General features: G+C 41.7%; 2 protein-coding genes across 2 annotated transcripts; one reads left to right on the forward strand and one right to left on the reverse strand.

Moving 5' to 3' along the window:
• Nucleotides 1-191: 191 nt before the first annotated feature.
• On the forward strand, nt 192-10,484 carry abhd2b (abhydrolase domain containing 2, acylglycerol lipase b). Its single transcript, XM_012842405.3, has 11 exons — nt 192-1,488; nt 1,847-1,914; nt 2,008-2,234; nt 2,506-2,681; nt 3,107-3,274; nt 3,527-3,710; nt 3,792-3,884; nt 4,309-4,410; nt 5,242-5,311; nt 5,480-5,564; nt 8,310-10,484. The coding sequence occupies exons 3-11, from the start codon at nt 2,023-2,025 to the stop codon at nt 8,525-8,527; spliced, it is 1,308 nt and encodes a 435-aa protein (XP_012697859.1). The 5' UTR covers nt 192-1,488; nt 1,847-1,914; nt 2,008-2,022; the 3' UTR covers nt 8,528-10,484.
• A 330-nt stretch (nt 10,485-10,814) lies between these two features.
• rlbp1b (retinaldehyde binding protein 1b) lies at nt 10,815-15,417 on the reverse strand. The gene is made up of 8 exons (XM_012842478.2): nt 15,350-15,417; nt 14,599-14,642; nt 13,687-13,815; nt 13,206-13,404; nt 12,800-12,978; nt 12,537-12,695; nt 11,993-12,103; nt 10,815-11,611 (listed from the first exon to the last, which is right to left on the reverse strand). Exons 2-8 carry the CDS (start codon nt 14,608-14,610, stop codon nt 11,483-11,485), a joined length of 918 nt encoding a protein of 305 aa, XP_012697932.1. The 5' UTR covers nt 14,611-14,642; nt 15,350-15,417; the 3' UTR covers nt 10,815-11,482.
• Nucleotides 15,418-16,469: the final 1,052 nt, after the last annotated feature.

Here is a 16,469-nt window from a genome sequence, read left to right on the forward strand (position 1 = left end):
GTTAAAGTGTATGTTTTAATGCACACTGTAATGGTCTCTATTGGTAATATGTGTGCGGTGTAATGTGGTGTTTCATACCAAGTGGATATAATGAAACCATTTCCAATGGAAACCAATACAAATATGTAATGGATACCTAAACAAACCATTCAGTCTTAATGGAATTTGCTCAAAAACACACTAGCCTGGTGATATTTAACTGATGCAACAGTTGTATAGATTATAGTGGTTCTGTTCATTCATTCATTCACTCATTCAGACATGGTGTTAAATTCCTTGTGCTAGTAATCAGGGATCTCACCAAATGGCCAGATCTCTCAACACCACATGCATTCCTGTATTTAACCAGTCCCCCACCGTCTGCTCCAGTCAGAGTTAACACTATGGCATGCCAAAGACTATCCAGGGTTAGAGGTGGGGGAAGACGAACAAGAAGAATAAACCTGGGCTAGGGTAAGGGTTGAGATTGGATATGATCCCTGGTTAGAGAAGGAAGTGGGAGTGGGATAGTGATGCAAATTCAGAATAGGGTTAAGGGGAGAAACTTGTTGACACCGAAAGGAAACTAAAACAAGAATCTGCTCACAATACCAGAAACTACATCACATAAACCCCAAGATACAACACAACCATCATACGAGACTATGCGGATTTCCCAGAACAAACTGAAAGACCAATACTGTGATAAAACCTAATATACTTTGTAGAATTTGTGCTGAAAACCATTAGAATTTCTATGATGGTTTCTGTTGTTTGTTTTTCAGCAGGGATGGCTTTCATATAATCCTTTCCGCTTTTGTTATGATTGCAAATACCATCAGACACACACGATGATACTATTCTGGAGCATTGGTTTAAAATGACCCTCACTGTCTTTTTTTTTTTTTTAATTGTTGCAGTGGTGGTAAAAATGGTTGCAGTCTTGAATCATACAGGCCTACAATCAACGGGGACTGTAATACTAAACACTTAGGTCATGGCTAAGAATGAAATTGCATGATATTGAGCCTTCGACACAAGGCTTACATGGGGAAAATCAGATAGGAAAAAAGCTGAGAATCCTATTAGTGGCGCTCAAGCAAACTAGAAAAGTCATTTTGACAACCAACTGTGGGCTAAATCCAGAGAACTCGCAACATCGTCAGAGCTACGGCCCTAACCAATTTTATATAGGACACTAGCCTGTTTTGCTGTTTCAACCGAGGGTAGGCCTGCCTACCTGCAATACTTTCAAGGCAACCCACAACGGCTGTGTTTATGTGACTCGTGTGACGCATAACTGGCTCTCGCCCAATGGCAGAGGCACATGTAAATGAGCTCTCCCAGCTGGACGAGCTCAATCTTCAATGTTTTGTTTTGTGCGTGGCTGAATTACGGGGTGGATGCGATGTACATGACTGACGAACTGAAAAACGTTTTATTGACACGATACTGATGGATGAAGTACTTCACGAGGAGATTTTCGAGAACGTCTTGTGGTGTGACATGGTATGTTGATACGACGCAAGTTTCATTCCTGTGCCATGTATGATGTGTGTTGTCGTTGGTGATGCTGTTGCGTGGATGCCAGAATATCAATTTTAGCCAGGTTAACCAGTTATCATACACGGCGGTAGTCCGTTGCAAGTGAGACATTTTACAGTTACTCATACGTACGTTTACAGGTGTTAAATCTGCTATTAGTAGGCTACATCACATTTGATCTCGCATATATTTTGGTTTGGTCTCTTTATCTTGCTATCACTACCGTTTGCAGTGCGTTGACAGTTTCTGATAAACTGTATGACCATAAGCAAGCTTGCCAACTGTAACTGTGCTTTTGATAACTGCTTTATGATTTCATCAGTGACCAGTGGTATTGAGACCGCTTGGAGGCAGTGACCAAGGTTTTCAACTGGCAATAGGACCCGTCAGGTGGGAAATCCTATTCCTTCAACTCCCCAATTTTATTGAACTTTTTGTGGAGTAGACACATGAAATGTGATGATTCCTGTGCCCATTTCCCAGGGATCATATAACACCATGAGTTCCCACACCGAAGGAGATGCGTACACCATCACGCCCGAGATGCCAGCCATGGTTGATGGCATGAAGTTGGCAGCAGTGGCAACAGTGCTGTATATCATTGTTCGCTACTTGAATCTGAAAAGTCCCACAGCACCACCTGATATCACCTTCCAAGACACACCTCTCAACCACTACATCCTGAAGTCCTGCCCCATCCTCACCAAAGAGTGAGTCTGCTGACAGATGCTTAAAGATATCCACACAAGCACAACTTCAGATACAAATCTAAAAGCATTTTGGCACTCATTCCTCTTTTGGGGTTGTTCTATTTTAGCAGATTTAAGTTTTCTTTAATCTACCTTAAACATTTTCTGTTCCATACAGATATACTTTTTCAGCATTATGAGATGAACCACAAGCAGCAGTTTTGTTAGCACTAACTGCAGTGCATTGGACTTAATTCAACACAAATGTAAACAAAATGGCCTTGTTTTACAGGTATATTCCACCATTACTATGGGGAAAAAGTGGACATTTCCAAACGGCCTTGTATGGAAAGATGGGACGCGTTGGCTCCCCACATCCGTGTGGGCATCGGAAGTACCTTCCCATGCAAGATGGAGCAACAGCCACCTTTGATCTCTTCGAGCCTTTTGCTGACCATATTACAGGAGGTAAGTGACTTGTGGCATTACCAAACTTGTTTAAAGTCAGTCCATGATAAATGCTTTTATCGATGTTGTGTCCACACTTATTTGGACATAAAAAAAAATTCTTTGAAATTTTGTTTCAGTCTGAATATTTATTCCAATGGATTGCTTTATAACATTATCAATACAGACATTACAGATATAGTCACTCCTTTTTCTGTTTTTCTTTTTTTAATGTTGTGTATTATTATTATTATAATTATATAATTTTGGAGGCTTGCAGGTCCAGATGAATGCTGTGCCATTCGGCCTTTCTTCCTTTATCAAGTCAACTTAATCAAGCCTGTGATTTTAGAGAGGATTTTTTTGTATTCATCAAATGCCCCAAAAGTCCATCTTCCTGGTGAGCTCCTCAACACTGCTATGACTTGCATTACCTTTGTTTACAGATGACATTACCATGGTGATATGCCCAGGGATTGGCAACCACAGCGAGAAGCACTACATCCGCACCTTTGTGGGCTGTTCCCAGAGCCAAGGCTACAGATGTGCTGTCCTTAATCACCTGGGGGCCCTGCCGAACATTGAGCTCACCTCACCCCGCATGTTTACATATGGTAAGGGTTAGAGTGTATGGCTCTCATTGAACATGGATATAAGAATATATATATATATATATATATAAGATATATAAGATTAGTTGGTCATTCAATGTCAAGTTTTAGAACTGCGTTTTAAGGCATTCGGGAGTTGAGATGTAAAGGGATTTGGAGACACTTCGGGAACTGTGAAAATTAAATGGAAAAGTAAGTTGGGCGATGGTTGCATGATAAGCTGATGATTTTTAAAATCTTGTCAACATGTCGCAGGTTGTACGTGGGAGTTTGCTGCTATGGTGGGCTACATGAAGAAGGCTTTCCCCCAAACGCAGTTCATCGTGGTTGGCTTCAGCCTGGGAGGGAATATTGTCTGCAAGTTTCTTGGAGAGAGCGGGACCAATCAGGAGAGGGTGCTGTGCTGTGTCAGTGTCTGCCAGGGCTACAGTGCGTTAAGGTGAGAAACATCAGGGTTTGACTTCAATACAGCGTTTAGCATAACAGTGGTACTGAATCCATTTGTGGGTTCTCTGTCCAGGGCGCAGGAGACTTTCCTTCAATGGGATCGGTGCAGGAGGCTCTACAACTTCTTAATGGCCGACAACATGAAAAGGATCATCTTATCCCACAGGTACAGAAATGCCTCAAGACTCAAGACAAGACTCTGACTTGGGCTTGCCTTGGTGGCTACATGTTGCGTATTGTAATATAATACGTATAGGCTGTTTTATTACTACATGCCCAACACTAACTGTACACATTATCACCACAGTCCCTTCAGACTTAAAGTAACACGTGCATCATTAACAGCAAGCTGCGGTAAAATTATTTTTGCTCTCCTGGAACTATGTTGTTTCAGCTGAGATATAGAGCTCACATTTTGAATGCTTCTGTTTTGTGCTGAAGATGGCCGCACGGCTGTTTTCTCTGCCGCAACTGCATTGTAAACGCGTAACAACTAGTCTTTGTAGTGTAATTATCATGTCATTTATAGAATCTTGCTGAAAACGGGAAACTCAGATTATTTAGTTTTTGACAGGATTTGATCTTTTCAGGGGCAGCCTCTTTGGAATGAATTCAAGCAAAATGAAAGATGCAGACTTGAGCCGTCTCTACACAGCCACTTCTCTCATGCAGATAGATGACAGTATTATGAGGTAAAGCATTCCTCATATACGCTGTGCAGTTGTGACTGCCATAGAAGGAAATGGAACTTAATCTAGGCCTTTGAGAAGCTGTAAGTGATGTCAGAAAATGATTGGTAGGTAGGGATGCTTATGTTTGTCGTAGGTTCCGGGGTCAGGTAATTCCACCTGCTGATTACAGTTTTAAAGCAGTTGATTACTGTTTTTGTCTCAGAGCATCTATTTTCATTATCTTGATTCAGAAATGTGAAGCAGAAATGTTAAAGTGAAGTAAAAATGTTACATGTGCTAAATGTTTCTATACCAACAGAAAATATGTCATTCTGAATGAACAGTGGATAAGTTTTACCAGTATTCCTGTTTATCCAGTTTATGTTCTTTGCTTCAGGTGTTTTTACTGCATTTCGATATGCAGGAATGTTGGTTAACCCTGTCTCTAGTATTGGTCGAGAAGCATTGTTGTTTTTTTGCATAACACAAACTGTAGACTATAAGACTATATAGACTATTGAGGTATAAACAACTGGATTTTTACAGTTCAACTTCAACTGTCTTCTAGGAAATTAGTGAGTCTTTGTGAATGGTTTTGCATCTATTTGTGGTTTGTGTTGGCTCACATGCCAAGTAGTCATGTAATGATCCTCAGAGATCCAATATGACCCATTTGAAGCCTGTGGGAGCGTGTGGCCATTGCCATGATAGCAGTGGGCTCTGGGCCCATTTTGGCCCTGATCTGGAACTAGAACCGAACTGGCCAGATTGGATCTAGACCCAGCTGCTATCTGAGTACTGCAATAGCTATTTGAAGAGGTTAACGTGACATTCTCTGTTTCCACATTCCAGAAAGTTCCATGGACATGACACCCTGAAAGAATATTATGAAAAGGAGAGCTGTGTCCATTATATTCATAATGTACGTATGAAAGCTTTTTTTTGTTTTAAATACTCTTAACATATTTCAACATGACATGGAATATTAAAACCAGTGAAAACAGTGGCATTAAGATATTAAGAAAATAATATGCATAACACAGTAATAAATATAAGCAGAAATAATAATCATACTAACCTTTTTTAACAGGTCAATGTCCCACTACTCCTAGTCAACTCATCAGACGACCCCCTCGTCCACCAGTCCCTACTAACAATACCTCGGGCACTTGCAGGTATTTACTGCTTTTTTGTGAACGTTTCTGTACATGACATTTTACTGCAATACTGTTTTGTTCCTAATATCCTTAGATATATGTACTGCTATATGGGTGCTCCACAATTATGTGCAGTATGTGCGTGTCGTCATAGCATTGGCTCATTTCATCTTTAAGTTTAAGTGTCTACTGGATATTTTCACATATGAATTTTGGACTAAATATAGGTTTGTTTGTGTTCAGACTATAGATTTGGTCAGTGTTTTTGTGCTTTGTACACACAGTATATGTACTTTACATATGTTAGCAGAGGGGAAGAGAGTTTTTGTGCTTTGTACACACAGTATATGTACTTGACATATGTTAGCAGAGGGGAAGAGACAGATAACACACTTCTTGTCTCAGATCAGATTCAGATGGTTTTGTATAAGAAAACAGTCTGTGGTTTAGATGTGGCCAAACATGTAGGTCTTGGTCTCTGGTCACACTCTGGTCACAGATAACACACATGCAAAAAACACAGTAACTTATAGCAGGATATAGTAACTAACCAGGGGGCCGGCCCTACCACATTTGGCGCCCCAGGCAAGTTTCACTCCTGGTGCCCCCCCCCCCCCCCCGAAAAAAAATCCAAGCTTCTTAACAGTTCTACACAGTGGCGTAACGTAGTTACCATGGGCCCAGGTGTAGGCTATTATGACGGGCCCTAGTCAGTGGCGTAACACAGTGATTCCCAAAACATTTTACAGTCCCGTGCCCTTTTTTTTCCTGTTTGTAACCACCGCCGCCACGCCCCCTCCCCCCGCACACATATTCTGCCTATAACACTTAAATATGTGAAATTATCAGGGTGGATCACTAACCGCCACTGCCACGCCCCCTCCCCCCACGCACATTTTCCGCCTATAGCACTTGTCAGTGTAATCTTCGCTGAAAAACACAAAAACTAAAAAAATAATGAGAAATCTTCTTTTTTTTTTTTTTGCTGGGCGCAGTTTTTGGGGCGCCCTAGGCAACCGCCTATGTCGCCTGTAAGAAGGACCGGCCCTGTAACTAACAAAGTAATCAGAAGAGAGTGACTGACAGAGGAACACAGAAGAGTTGCCGTAATGTGCTATTGTAATACTTACAAAGAAAGTTTTAGAGAAAATGGGCTTCCTCAAGTTGTCCATCTCAACATTTACCCTTAGGCATTCACTCTCTACTTTCTATGTGTTGTTAGTGTTTTTCATTTTGCTTGGTCATCTCCAATGTGTTTTTTTCACTCTTGGCCAGATACTGAGTTCCATTTAATTCAGCTGGACTGTAGAAGCAGCAGCAGCACCTCTGATGCATTAGTGGTAATTTATTTGGAGTGGAGTAGGTTTAACAGCTGATTGTATTGGCAGCATTGTATGGGCACATCTCATTCAGACATCTGTCTCCTGTGCGTACCATCACGTGCGTGCACTCGTTGTGCTAATGGCCTCAGCTCTCTCTCTCTCTCTCTCTCTTTCTTTCTCTGGCCTGCCGTGGCTCAGACAGCCGTGCTGAATTTTTCAGGGCTATGCGATCCCTCGCCTGCGGGATTTATTTATAGGATGTCTTGGCTCTGCTTCCTGCTCCACCATGGCCCCGGAGGGTCAGAGCGGCCGCTTATCATCCTGTTCTTACATTCAGCCTCCACCTTTCGTACATCTCCCGCCCAGCTCAGAGCCGCTACGCCGGTCCTCTCCTGGCTCGGATGCAGGCGGCTGTGTGGGTTGCGTTGCAGGGGCCTCGTCCCACGTTACATGTGACCTCGCCCAGGCTTGAAACGGGAGTCGCGACGGAGCAGCCCTGTGGTGGTTGTTTGTTGTTTGTGTCGATGAATGAGCTGGTGCCACTGTGTGGCTCATTAGTTTGTTTGGAGGCACAGGAGAGCACCATCTGCCCTGTCTGCTCTGGGGGGGGGGGGGGGGGGGGTCACGAGAAGTGACTCAGCCCCGAGCTTCACCACACCACACCAGCTGTCTGTGTGTACAGGTCTGTCTGCCTGCCCGCCCCCCTCCCTACCAGCCATGCCCAGCCTAGCTCTGCTCAGCGTTGGCCGGGACTCCATCTGGGGACAGGAATTAGCCATCAGTCAGGTTCACTCCACTACTGGCCTACTTTCCCAAACAGGCAGAAGCTGCTGTGATGACGATGGTGATGATTTAGCGATTTAGCGGATACCGGTCATGTTTAGGCTGGTGGGGCTACGGTCACTCCTGTCAGTCCTGACTCAGAGCAGCGGTGGCTGGACAGACAGGTGATGTCTTGCATTTCTAGCGGACTCACCTGAGTGACAGGTATCAGGGTTGGTTGGCTTCTCAGCTTGCTGGGCAGAGATCTGGCGTGACATTGAGATCAGGGAGGAGAGGCCGAGAGGTTTGGGAGGTTTTGGGTGTCTGAAAGAGAAAGGGGCGATGGCCTTGAGGAAATGCAAGGGTGTGACCTGAAATCAAGCCATGTTCCTCGAAATCGTCACGCTATCTCTGCTACAGAGTGTTGTATTGATGTGCTGTATTCATTTTTCATGGCTCCTAAATGCAATTTAATAAACAATGATTGACATTAAAAGGCAGTCCAATTCAAATGGATCTATTGAACCATTTTCATGACTTGGCAATAGAGCCAACTTGTTGAGAGCCGTTAGGCCATGACAGTAATACGTTTTTAAAGTCGTTTATTGATTAGTACGATCGCCTGATCTCAACTTATTTAAAAAGGACCTACTGCTCCCTCTCTGTGTGCCCTCCACAGAAAAAAAGCCCAATGTGATGTTTGCCTTGACGCTCCACGGGGGTCACCTGGGCTTCTTCGAGGGTGCCGTGCTCTTCCCCCAGCCCCTCACCTGGATGGACAAGGTGATCATCAGCTACGCCAACGCCATCTGCCAGTGGGAGAGGAAACGGCCCGCCTGCCAGGCAGCTTGCCCAGCGACCCCATCCAGGAGCACAAAGACCAAATTGAAGGCCTAACTCTGCCACCCTCCTACACAACACACACACACACACTTTCGCTGTCCAGTTACCAACAGCCCAACCTTCCTGAACAACACAGTACTGCAGTCTATAGAGTCACTGTTGAACAAAAGGGGTAATCCTCACATGCAGCAATTTATTTACAGTTGGGCTTCTCATGTCTATAGGGCCAGTTGGAGATCTAGAGGAATACGGCACATTGGCACATTGAGTTATCTGGACTGTTCCTCCTATAATGTGTGCATTGAACACACATGAATAGAAAGACCCACAAGCTGTTCATATTTTTATCAGCCTTGGCTCCTGTGGGCACATAGAGAGGGGGAGAACTTGCTACGGAGTGTTTATAATAGAGGTTTCTAGAGTGTTTATAATGGAGGTTCTAGAGTGTTTATAATGGAGGTTCTACAGTGTTTATAATAGAGGTTCTAGCTAGAGTGTTTATAATGGAGGTTCTTACCTTATTTGAAAAGATGTTTTTACTTCAGCTGTTCAAATGTATTTCCTACCAAATACAGCCTTTGATAAGAATGGTTGTAGTCATCTTAATTCTTGATTTTGTTTTGTGCTTCACTGTTTGTTTGTTTTTAAGTGAGATGTTTACTGTTCTTACAATAACTAGGGAGTAGCACTATACATACATACTGTAAACCACGTTACATTTCCACAGTAACGTCAAAGAACCTTGACTTTAATGGTCCATCTTCTTTTGCATTTTAAGGAACATTACCATATGTACTTAAGCCTGAACTGCTTGTACTGCAAACTACCGAAACTTTAGTCAGAACCTTGTCGCTTTGGTAGAGATGCCTGTCTTTTACTCGCGTGACTTGTCCCCCTATGAGTCCTAAAGTTGCCTTACTGTCTCTCCTGTGCACCAGGATTCAACCTGCTGCTCTGTGTAACAGGGGCTCCCTCTGCTGTTTCACTGCAGTCAAACCAAATGCTTTTAGTCTGGGCTCTAGAATCTAATCTCACTCCACAAAGTTGATTTTACGAATGGACAATGATAAGCATATACTTTACGACACTGCTTTTACATTTCTCAAGTAAATGTTACCTTGACCAATAGGATGAGTAATCAGAAATGGGGGGTATTTTCCAGGCATAGTGCAAGACGTTGTTGTGTCCTTCTCTACCATTCAGATTTGAACATGGGTGTTTGCCCATTGATTTCAAGGATGTGCAATGCATTTGCATTGCTTCCATATAACATTTTCAAAAAGCAGCTTATAGTATGTGGGGATATACATTTTGTCGTTGTATATGTTTGGTCGAAATGGGACATTTAGGGAGTAAATGTGTTTTTGAAAGCATTATTAAAAGTATTATTAGAAGCCTAGTAAGAAGCATTTGAAGATGGAGGGAGGTCTATGTGGAACAGCCAAGTATGAAAGTGTATTGGTGTCGTTGACCTTCAACTTGTTTTTGTGTTGAAACTCAATACACAAACATGGAGGATACGATCTCTAGTATAACATGGACTGCTACCTGTGTCTTTAGTAAGGTTACTACATAAATGTGTTGGAAGGACCTTGCTTTGTCTTTGGTTTTATGGTATGTGGTGGAAAAAACAACCCTTCAAGCATTGTGTTTAATGCCTTGTGGCATTATGCAACTTGCCAGGAAGTGAATGGACCAGTAACTTGGCAACAGCTGAATCAAGGCAATTTGAGACTGTGCATTGTGTCATTGGTGTATTGTTCCAGTGGGTATTCAGTGTCAGTGACCAATTAAAATGCATTACAACAAAGTATCAACTGTTATTCTTATTATAATTACCATTATTGAGCCTTATCTTTTGCAGATTATGTTTGCGTTGTCATGTTTTATCCTGTCTTGATGATGTTAACCCCCGTAGCTAAGAAATGTTGATGGAGAAAGTGGTGTGAATGTATTATGCCAAGATTGGGAGATATAACTGTGTTCTTCAATAAATTATTTTCTTGTATAATTTTCTTGTTTTCTTTTTTACAAAAAAGAATGTAATTTCAAAAACCTTTTTTTTAGATCTCAACAACTTCACATACGCGATATGGTTGTTGATTCTTTGGAGACAGCTTATTCCGTCATAACAGGATCGAGCTCTATTAGCAAAACAACGTGGATTAAAATATCCCAAATTCCATTTGAATTCAAAAGGATTATATAATGACATTTACTCCAGTTTTGCTGCTCGGGTACACTAAAAATCAACTTGCACCTTGTTAGATTGTGTTTTTCTTTTTCCACCAAATCAATTCACTTGTATTTGTCTTTTTTTAAGCAATCATGTAGGCAGTCATCTTTATATACAGTTTATTGTACACATAGTTGTGTAGTGGCATGTTTATGACATTTTGGGTATCTGCAGAGGGTTATACTCTCTGTGAACACACATTTCCCATTGGAGTCAAATAAAAACAAAACAAAACAAACGAATAGATACGTGTTGGTCTTGAGGACATCACTGTCAGGACAAAAAGCATTGGAACCTTGGAGATACTAATGGGAAGCAATTCACATCAGGGACATGTCTGATTTTGTTTACGTAAAGGGAAAGCCACTTAGGGAAACAGGAGCGTCATAGGGAAAGCCATCTTCCTCAGTCCTTTGTAAAGTTCTAACACATGGATAATCAAATTAGATTTGGGTTATGTTTTAAATTGTCCAAAGTAAACCCACTAAACACAGTGGCAGTCAGGTTCCAGATGACTTTGTGCTCAGCAGTGAGCCAGCTTGTAAATAAGAACAGCAGATTTGTAAGGCACTGAGTGGCTTAAGTTGAAGAGAGGGAGCACGTTGGCCAAAGTTTTCTCTCTTGTGGCTCCCACGTGCTTCATTCCGTTGCACTCAGGCTATCAATGTATTTGTTTTTACACAGTTCACGTTAACCTACAATTTTGTTAAAATGAATACCATTATTACAATTCTCCCCTGGGGTCTGTATGTGTGTGGTCCCATTGGTCATGTTCAGTCAAATAGCTTAGCCGCTGTCGCCTTGCCGTCGTACTTGGAGCCTTTACCGTCAAACTCAGAAGGGAGAATATCAGCATCAAATTCCTTGTAATAGTTTTCTAGCTCATCACCATGAACAAACACCTGAGGGAGACAAAGCGGAACTGCAGTCAGGGAAGGTTCAAATTGTGCATAGGCCCATATGCTTTTTAGAAAATGAATAACACAGTCCCTTCGTAATCTGGAAGAATAGCCCATAATCTACTTTCATCACACCTTCATCCATCATTAAATTATGCTGTCTTTCCAGGTAGATGATTCTAGATTATTTCTCTTCCAACAAGCTGTTTCATTAGCTAAGTGTTTTAGGTGCATGGTCAGTGAACCATAACTGTTGGACACATATCAACAGGTTCCGGCGGGTGAAGCAGTTGATCGATCACTGCTGTGATTTTTGATATTGGCCTGATGTTGAGGATCAAACGTGTTAAATGAATTCTGCTCTTATCAGATGGCTCGACCTACCCTCTCCAGCAGTTTGCCCTTCATCAGGGGCTTGACCACATTGTAAGTGGTGGTGAAGTACCATGGCTGGTGGATGAAGTGCACTGCCTTGAAACGGGCTGGGAAGGAGTCCTACCAAACAAGAGCAAAACAGATGTTCCCACAACACTGTATTGTTAAGGACGGGAAAGGTCTTAAGTAATACACAAATAGAAAAAAAGGTGTTTAGAACCACATAGAGATAAAGGGCACTCAGAAAAATAAAAATAACTGGAACTGGAGTGCAAAAAATGTGTTACGCCCATATACTGATATACTCAGAAAAGACATAACATTGTTAAATTCATGATCTGATCATTTTATAAAGATATGTATTTTGCATATTCAGTGAGATGAGTTATTTTGTTTCACTACATTTCTACAATATTTGTTTGTAGTTGTTTATCTGATGAGGGTGGTTGGTAAAAGTATGTTGTGACTTTCTGTAACTATACACATATCCCAGACTATTACATAGCCTGATCACATATTTGTCATCATTTGTAATTTACAATGGTAGCATTACCTGTAACATGTCCACCATTTTCTTCAGCTCAGTGGGTTTGATGCCTGAAGCCTGCTGCATAGTGAAGCCCTTGAAGTTCTCAATAATGCAGAAACCATTGATCTGAGTCTCCTCGTTCTCCAGGAGTTTCTCCAGGATCACACAGTAGGCCCTCAGGATCTAGAGTGCAAACACAACGATTCACATTTTCAGTTTTGTGGATGGATATACGTGAGTATATATATATATAAAAAACATAAGGTATATGTTTATGATACACGTACCTCGTCGAAGGTGATCTCTTCATAGTCCCAGTTCTCAATGTTGAAGAGCAGCACCACGCGGCCGTACTTGTCTCTGTTGGGGAGGATGCCAGGGTAGCCAGCCTCAATGGTGCTCCTCACAGCCTCAGGGGTTAGGTTCTCAAACAGCTCAGGGTAGTCGCGTCTGAAGCGCACGTAGCCTGCCGACACAAAAACACAGCAACATCGCTATCAATATTTGATAAACATGACCAGTATTATCAAAACACTATTATTAAAATAACTAGTTATAAAACTACATTTACAGGTATTTGATGATCTGAAGTTAAGTTGTAACTGGACTGAAATGTACTTAGAACGTCTACTATCTTCTCTTGTATCTATGTGCATAATGTCTGAGTCTACTGTAGGTTAGTGATGGTCTCACCCTTCATGAGTTCATAGGCTCTGTTCACGTCATATTTCCTGGCACGGATGAACCTCAGCAGCACACCATCAGGCTTCTCCCCAAAGGTATCGACAACACCCTTGCCCAGGTCCTCTCCCCCCTTATCTTTGATGATGCCCCTCAGTTCCTTCACAGCAGACACCCTTTTCTCTTCTGTCTCATCTAGCTCATCCTTTGCCTGGAAAGAACAAACGTAGTGAGAATCTATCATAATAATAAGTCATGTATCAAAGTAATAACTTGATTTGACTTGATCGCTACCGAACTTAAAATGAACGAAATAAACAAAACACACCAAACACCAAAAAGTGAGATAAATTATGTTAAAATATGTTCAAAAAAAGCTTTATGGTTATGAAAAGCAAAACTGGCATAAAAACACTAACAAATCCAACACTGTAAACATCAACAATTATCAGTGCACTGTGGTTTTTGACAGTGAGAGATCATAACGTTATACCTTCTGCATGGTGTGGTCAGGCAGCTTGGCACAAGGCCCGAACACAGGCCCATGGTCCTTGACTGTCAGGTGCTCAAGTTTTGCACGGAGAGCCTGCTCCTCCTCTGACACCATACGATACGTTCCACTCTGGACACGAGAAAGAGTGTGTGTGGGGGGGGGGACACAATCACATCACAGAGAAAGCCTCTCACAACCCAAAAACGCTCAAGACACACAATTAGCTGCTTAATCCTGGGCATGAGCCCAGCGCTGGTACCTTGAGGGGAGACTCGGATCAATAGAGCCCAGTGTGAGGGTTTCATAATCTGCCTCACATGAATGCAGAAAAGCCTGGTAAACCTTTGTCTAAGATTAGAGATTAGTGGCTAATGCTAGCAACGGTATCGTTCTCTTAAGAACAGCCGTGTGCTCTGTACATGTCCTCAGACCCCTGGTTCACGTTAGGAAAATCAGGTTTTTTTTAAATCTAAGGTACAGCTATGACATGGTGACCTAAGGGGAAACCACATGATTTAGGATGCCATTACAACGAGAGGATCAAACATTACACCATGTCCACACAAGGAACATCATGAACAAAAAAAATGTACTTGAAGCAGACATATAAATGCCTTTTTTTAGGTTGTATAGCCTTTTTCACTCTGGCAGGGGGACTGCCAATAGAAACTAGCCTTTTGGCTATAATTGGGTGCATTTACATTTTAATGTTCATGAATGTACACTGTCCCTCTTGATCAAATAAACAAATTGATTGATTGATTGAAATAAATAAAACCAAGATTAAGTGAAGGGAATTGACTTTCCCCTGGAATTAAATGCTTTCTACCTTCTCTCTTGGTATAGTTTCAATCATGCACACCACATTATATAATGGCATTATACAGATTATTTAGATGTGGATTTACTCACAACAACAGCCATGTCTTCAGATCTTCAGAATACTGTTGACTTCACTGTGAATAGAGGATTTTGTTGAAAAGCTTTGACCACATGAGAACCATGCAGTTCCTGTTGCTCCCTCTACACTACTTATTCCTCTGGGAGAAACTTTGATCGTTCTTTGTTTTCTCCCTTGACATACAGTCTCATGCATCTCCAACAAGATCACATTGTGTTCAGTCTTTACAAACAACTAAACAGTTACTGGTCAGTAGGCTTTCAAAGACATATTCAACTACAGATGATAAACTCAGATTTAGCAAACACAAACCATTCAGCTGGTGTATGTGTATTTTTTTTAATTCCTTCACAGCCTTCACAACTGAAGGTTGGAAGGTTGGAAGGTTGGAGGTTCCTCCATTCTTGCATCATCCCACACTTACCACAGTGCAATAATAACCCGATCTCTGATCTCATTATCTCTGACTCTTGTTTGAGCTATCAGAAAGACATTGCAGATATTGCCAGTAAGGAAATGTTTAAATTACTAGAAGTTTCAGGCTATGCAATTATCTACAGTCCACACTGAATCCCCCATTCCAGAGATACAGAAACACAAACACGAAAAAGCATCAATAATTGAAATTTCAATTTTCTTTTCATCCAAAAAAGAACACTACATTTAAACTCTCTGAAAGAAAAACAGCTGGCTCTTGCAATACCCACACAGAATATTCCAGAAAACTGTGTCCTCGGGGGGGGAAAAATGCCAAAGACTCACCTGAGTAAAGACAGGGGTGCTGCAGTTGGTCCTCAGATCCTGTGAACAGCGAAGCAGGCGATTGAATGATTTGTAGTGTTACCCCTGGCAGGATTAGTGACGTCATATGAGATTATGCAGAGCTGATTTTTCGATAATCAGCATACAAACAGAGGGACATAGAGGAAAAGAAGACAACCCATCAGCCCATGGCCAATCAGAGACCAGGTTTAAGGGAAGAGGTGTGGCAGAGAACTCTACAAAGGCAAGAGTTGATTCAAGGGTGTGTGTGTATGTGTGTATGTGTGTGTCTGTGGCAGTGTGGTTTACCATGAGCGTCTTGACTGAATTCCAAAACTTCTTAAGCAAAGTAAGAAAAGTAGCTATTGTTGCCCTCCCTGAACTGCAACGTGATTTGTTAGTTTAGACAGCTGTTCGCCCTTTCACATGTGAAGTCACGCATTTAGACTTTTTTTTTCAGAGGTTCTTTTTATAGACATGAATGATTTGCTAAATAGCAAATCACAAGGTCTCCCCAATTCTGGATTATTACTGGAAACATACTAAAATATTGTCAGTCAATAAAATGAAAAAAAAAATGATTGACATCATGATTTTAAGCACAGGTTGGACCTCCAGAGTACATGGAATGGTCTAATTAATATGATGACAGATCCCAGGTGAGCTTCAAATGGAGGAATTATAAGAACAATTTTACATAAATCAATTGCTGAGCTGCAGGGCCTGACTTGTAGCATATTATGTGTTAGACACAACCTCATTATGACGGTAAATTGGTCAAAATCATATCATAGGTTTTACTCAGCTCGCAGTCTTTCAGTATGAATTAATTAAAGGTGAAGCTTTGGGGGGACATTGTGTATTAGTGTGATAAAATACAGTGGTGAAGGTTTGGGTATGGTGGTAAAGAATCCATATGCAGAAGCTCAGGATGTTGTTACTTTTACCTCTGCCCACTTTCCCACATACAAGACTACTGAACTGCTGACGTCACCCCCACACGTTTTTTTACTCAAGCAGTGGGTAGTGAGCCAGGAGTAATCTTTTAAATCAGACTTTAGTCTCTCAATGACGGGGTCTGTGCAACCAAAGCAGTAGGATTGGCAACACAATGCTAGGC

Source organism: Clupea harengus, chromosome 3 (genome assembly GCF_900700415.2).
Source record: "Clupea harengus chromosome 3, Ch_v2.0.2, whole genome shotgun sequence".
NCBI classification, from domain to species: Eukaryota; Metazoa; Chordata; class Actinopteri; order Clupeiformes; family Clupeidae; genus Clupea; species Clupea harengus.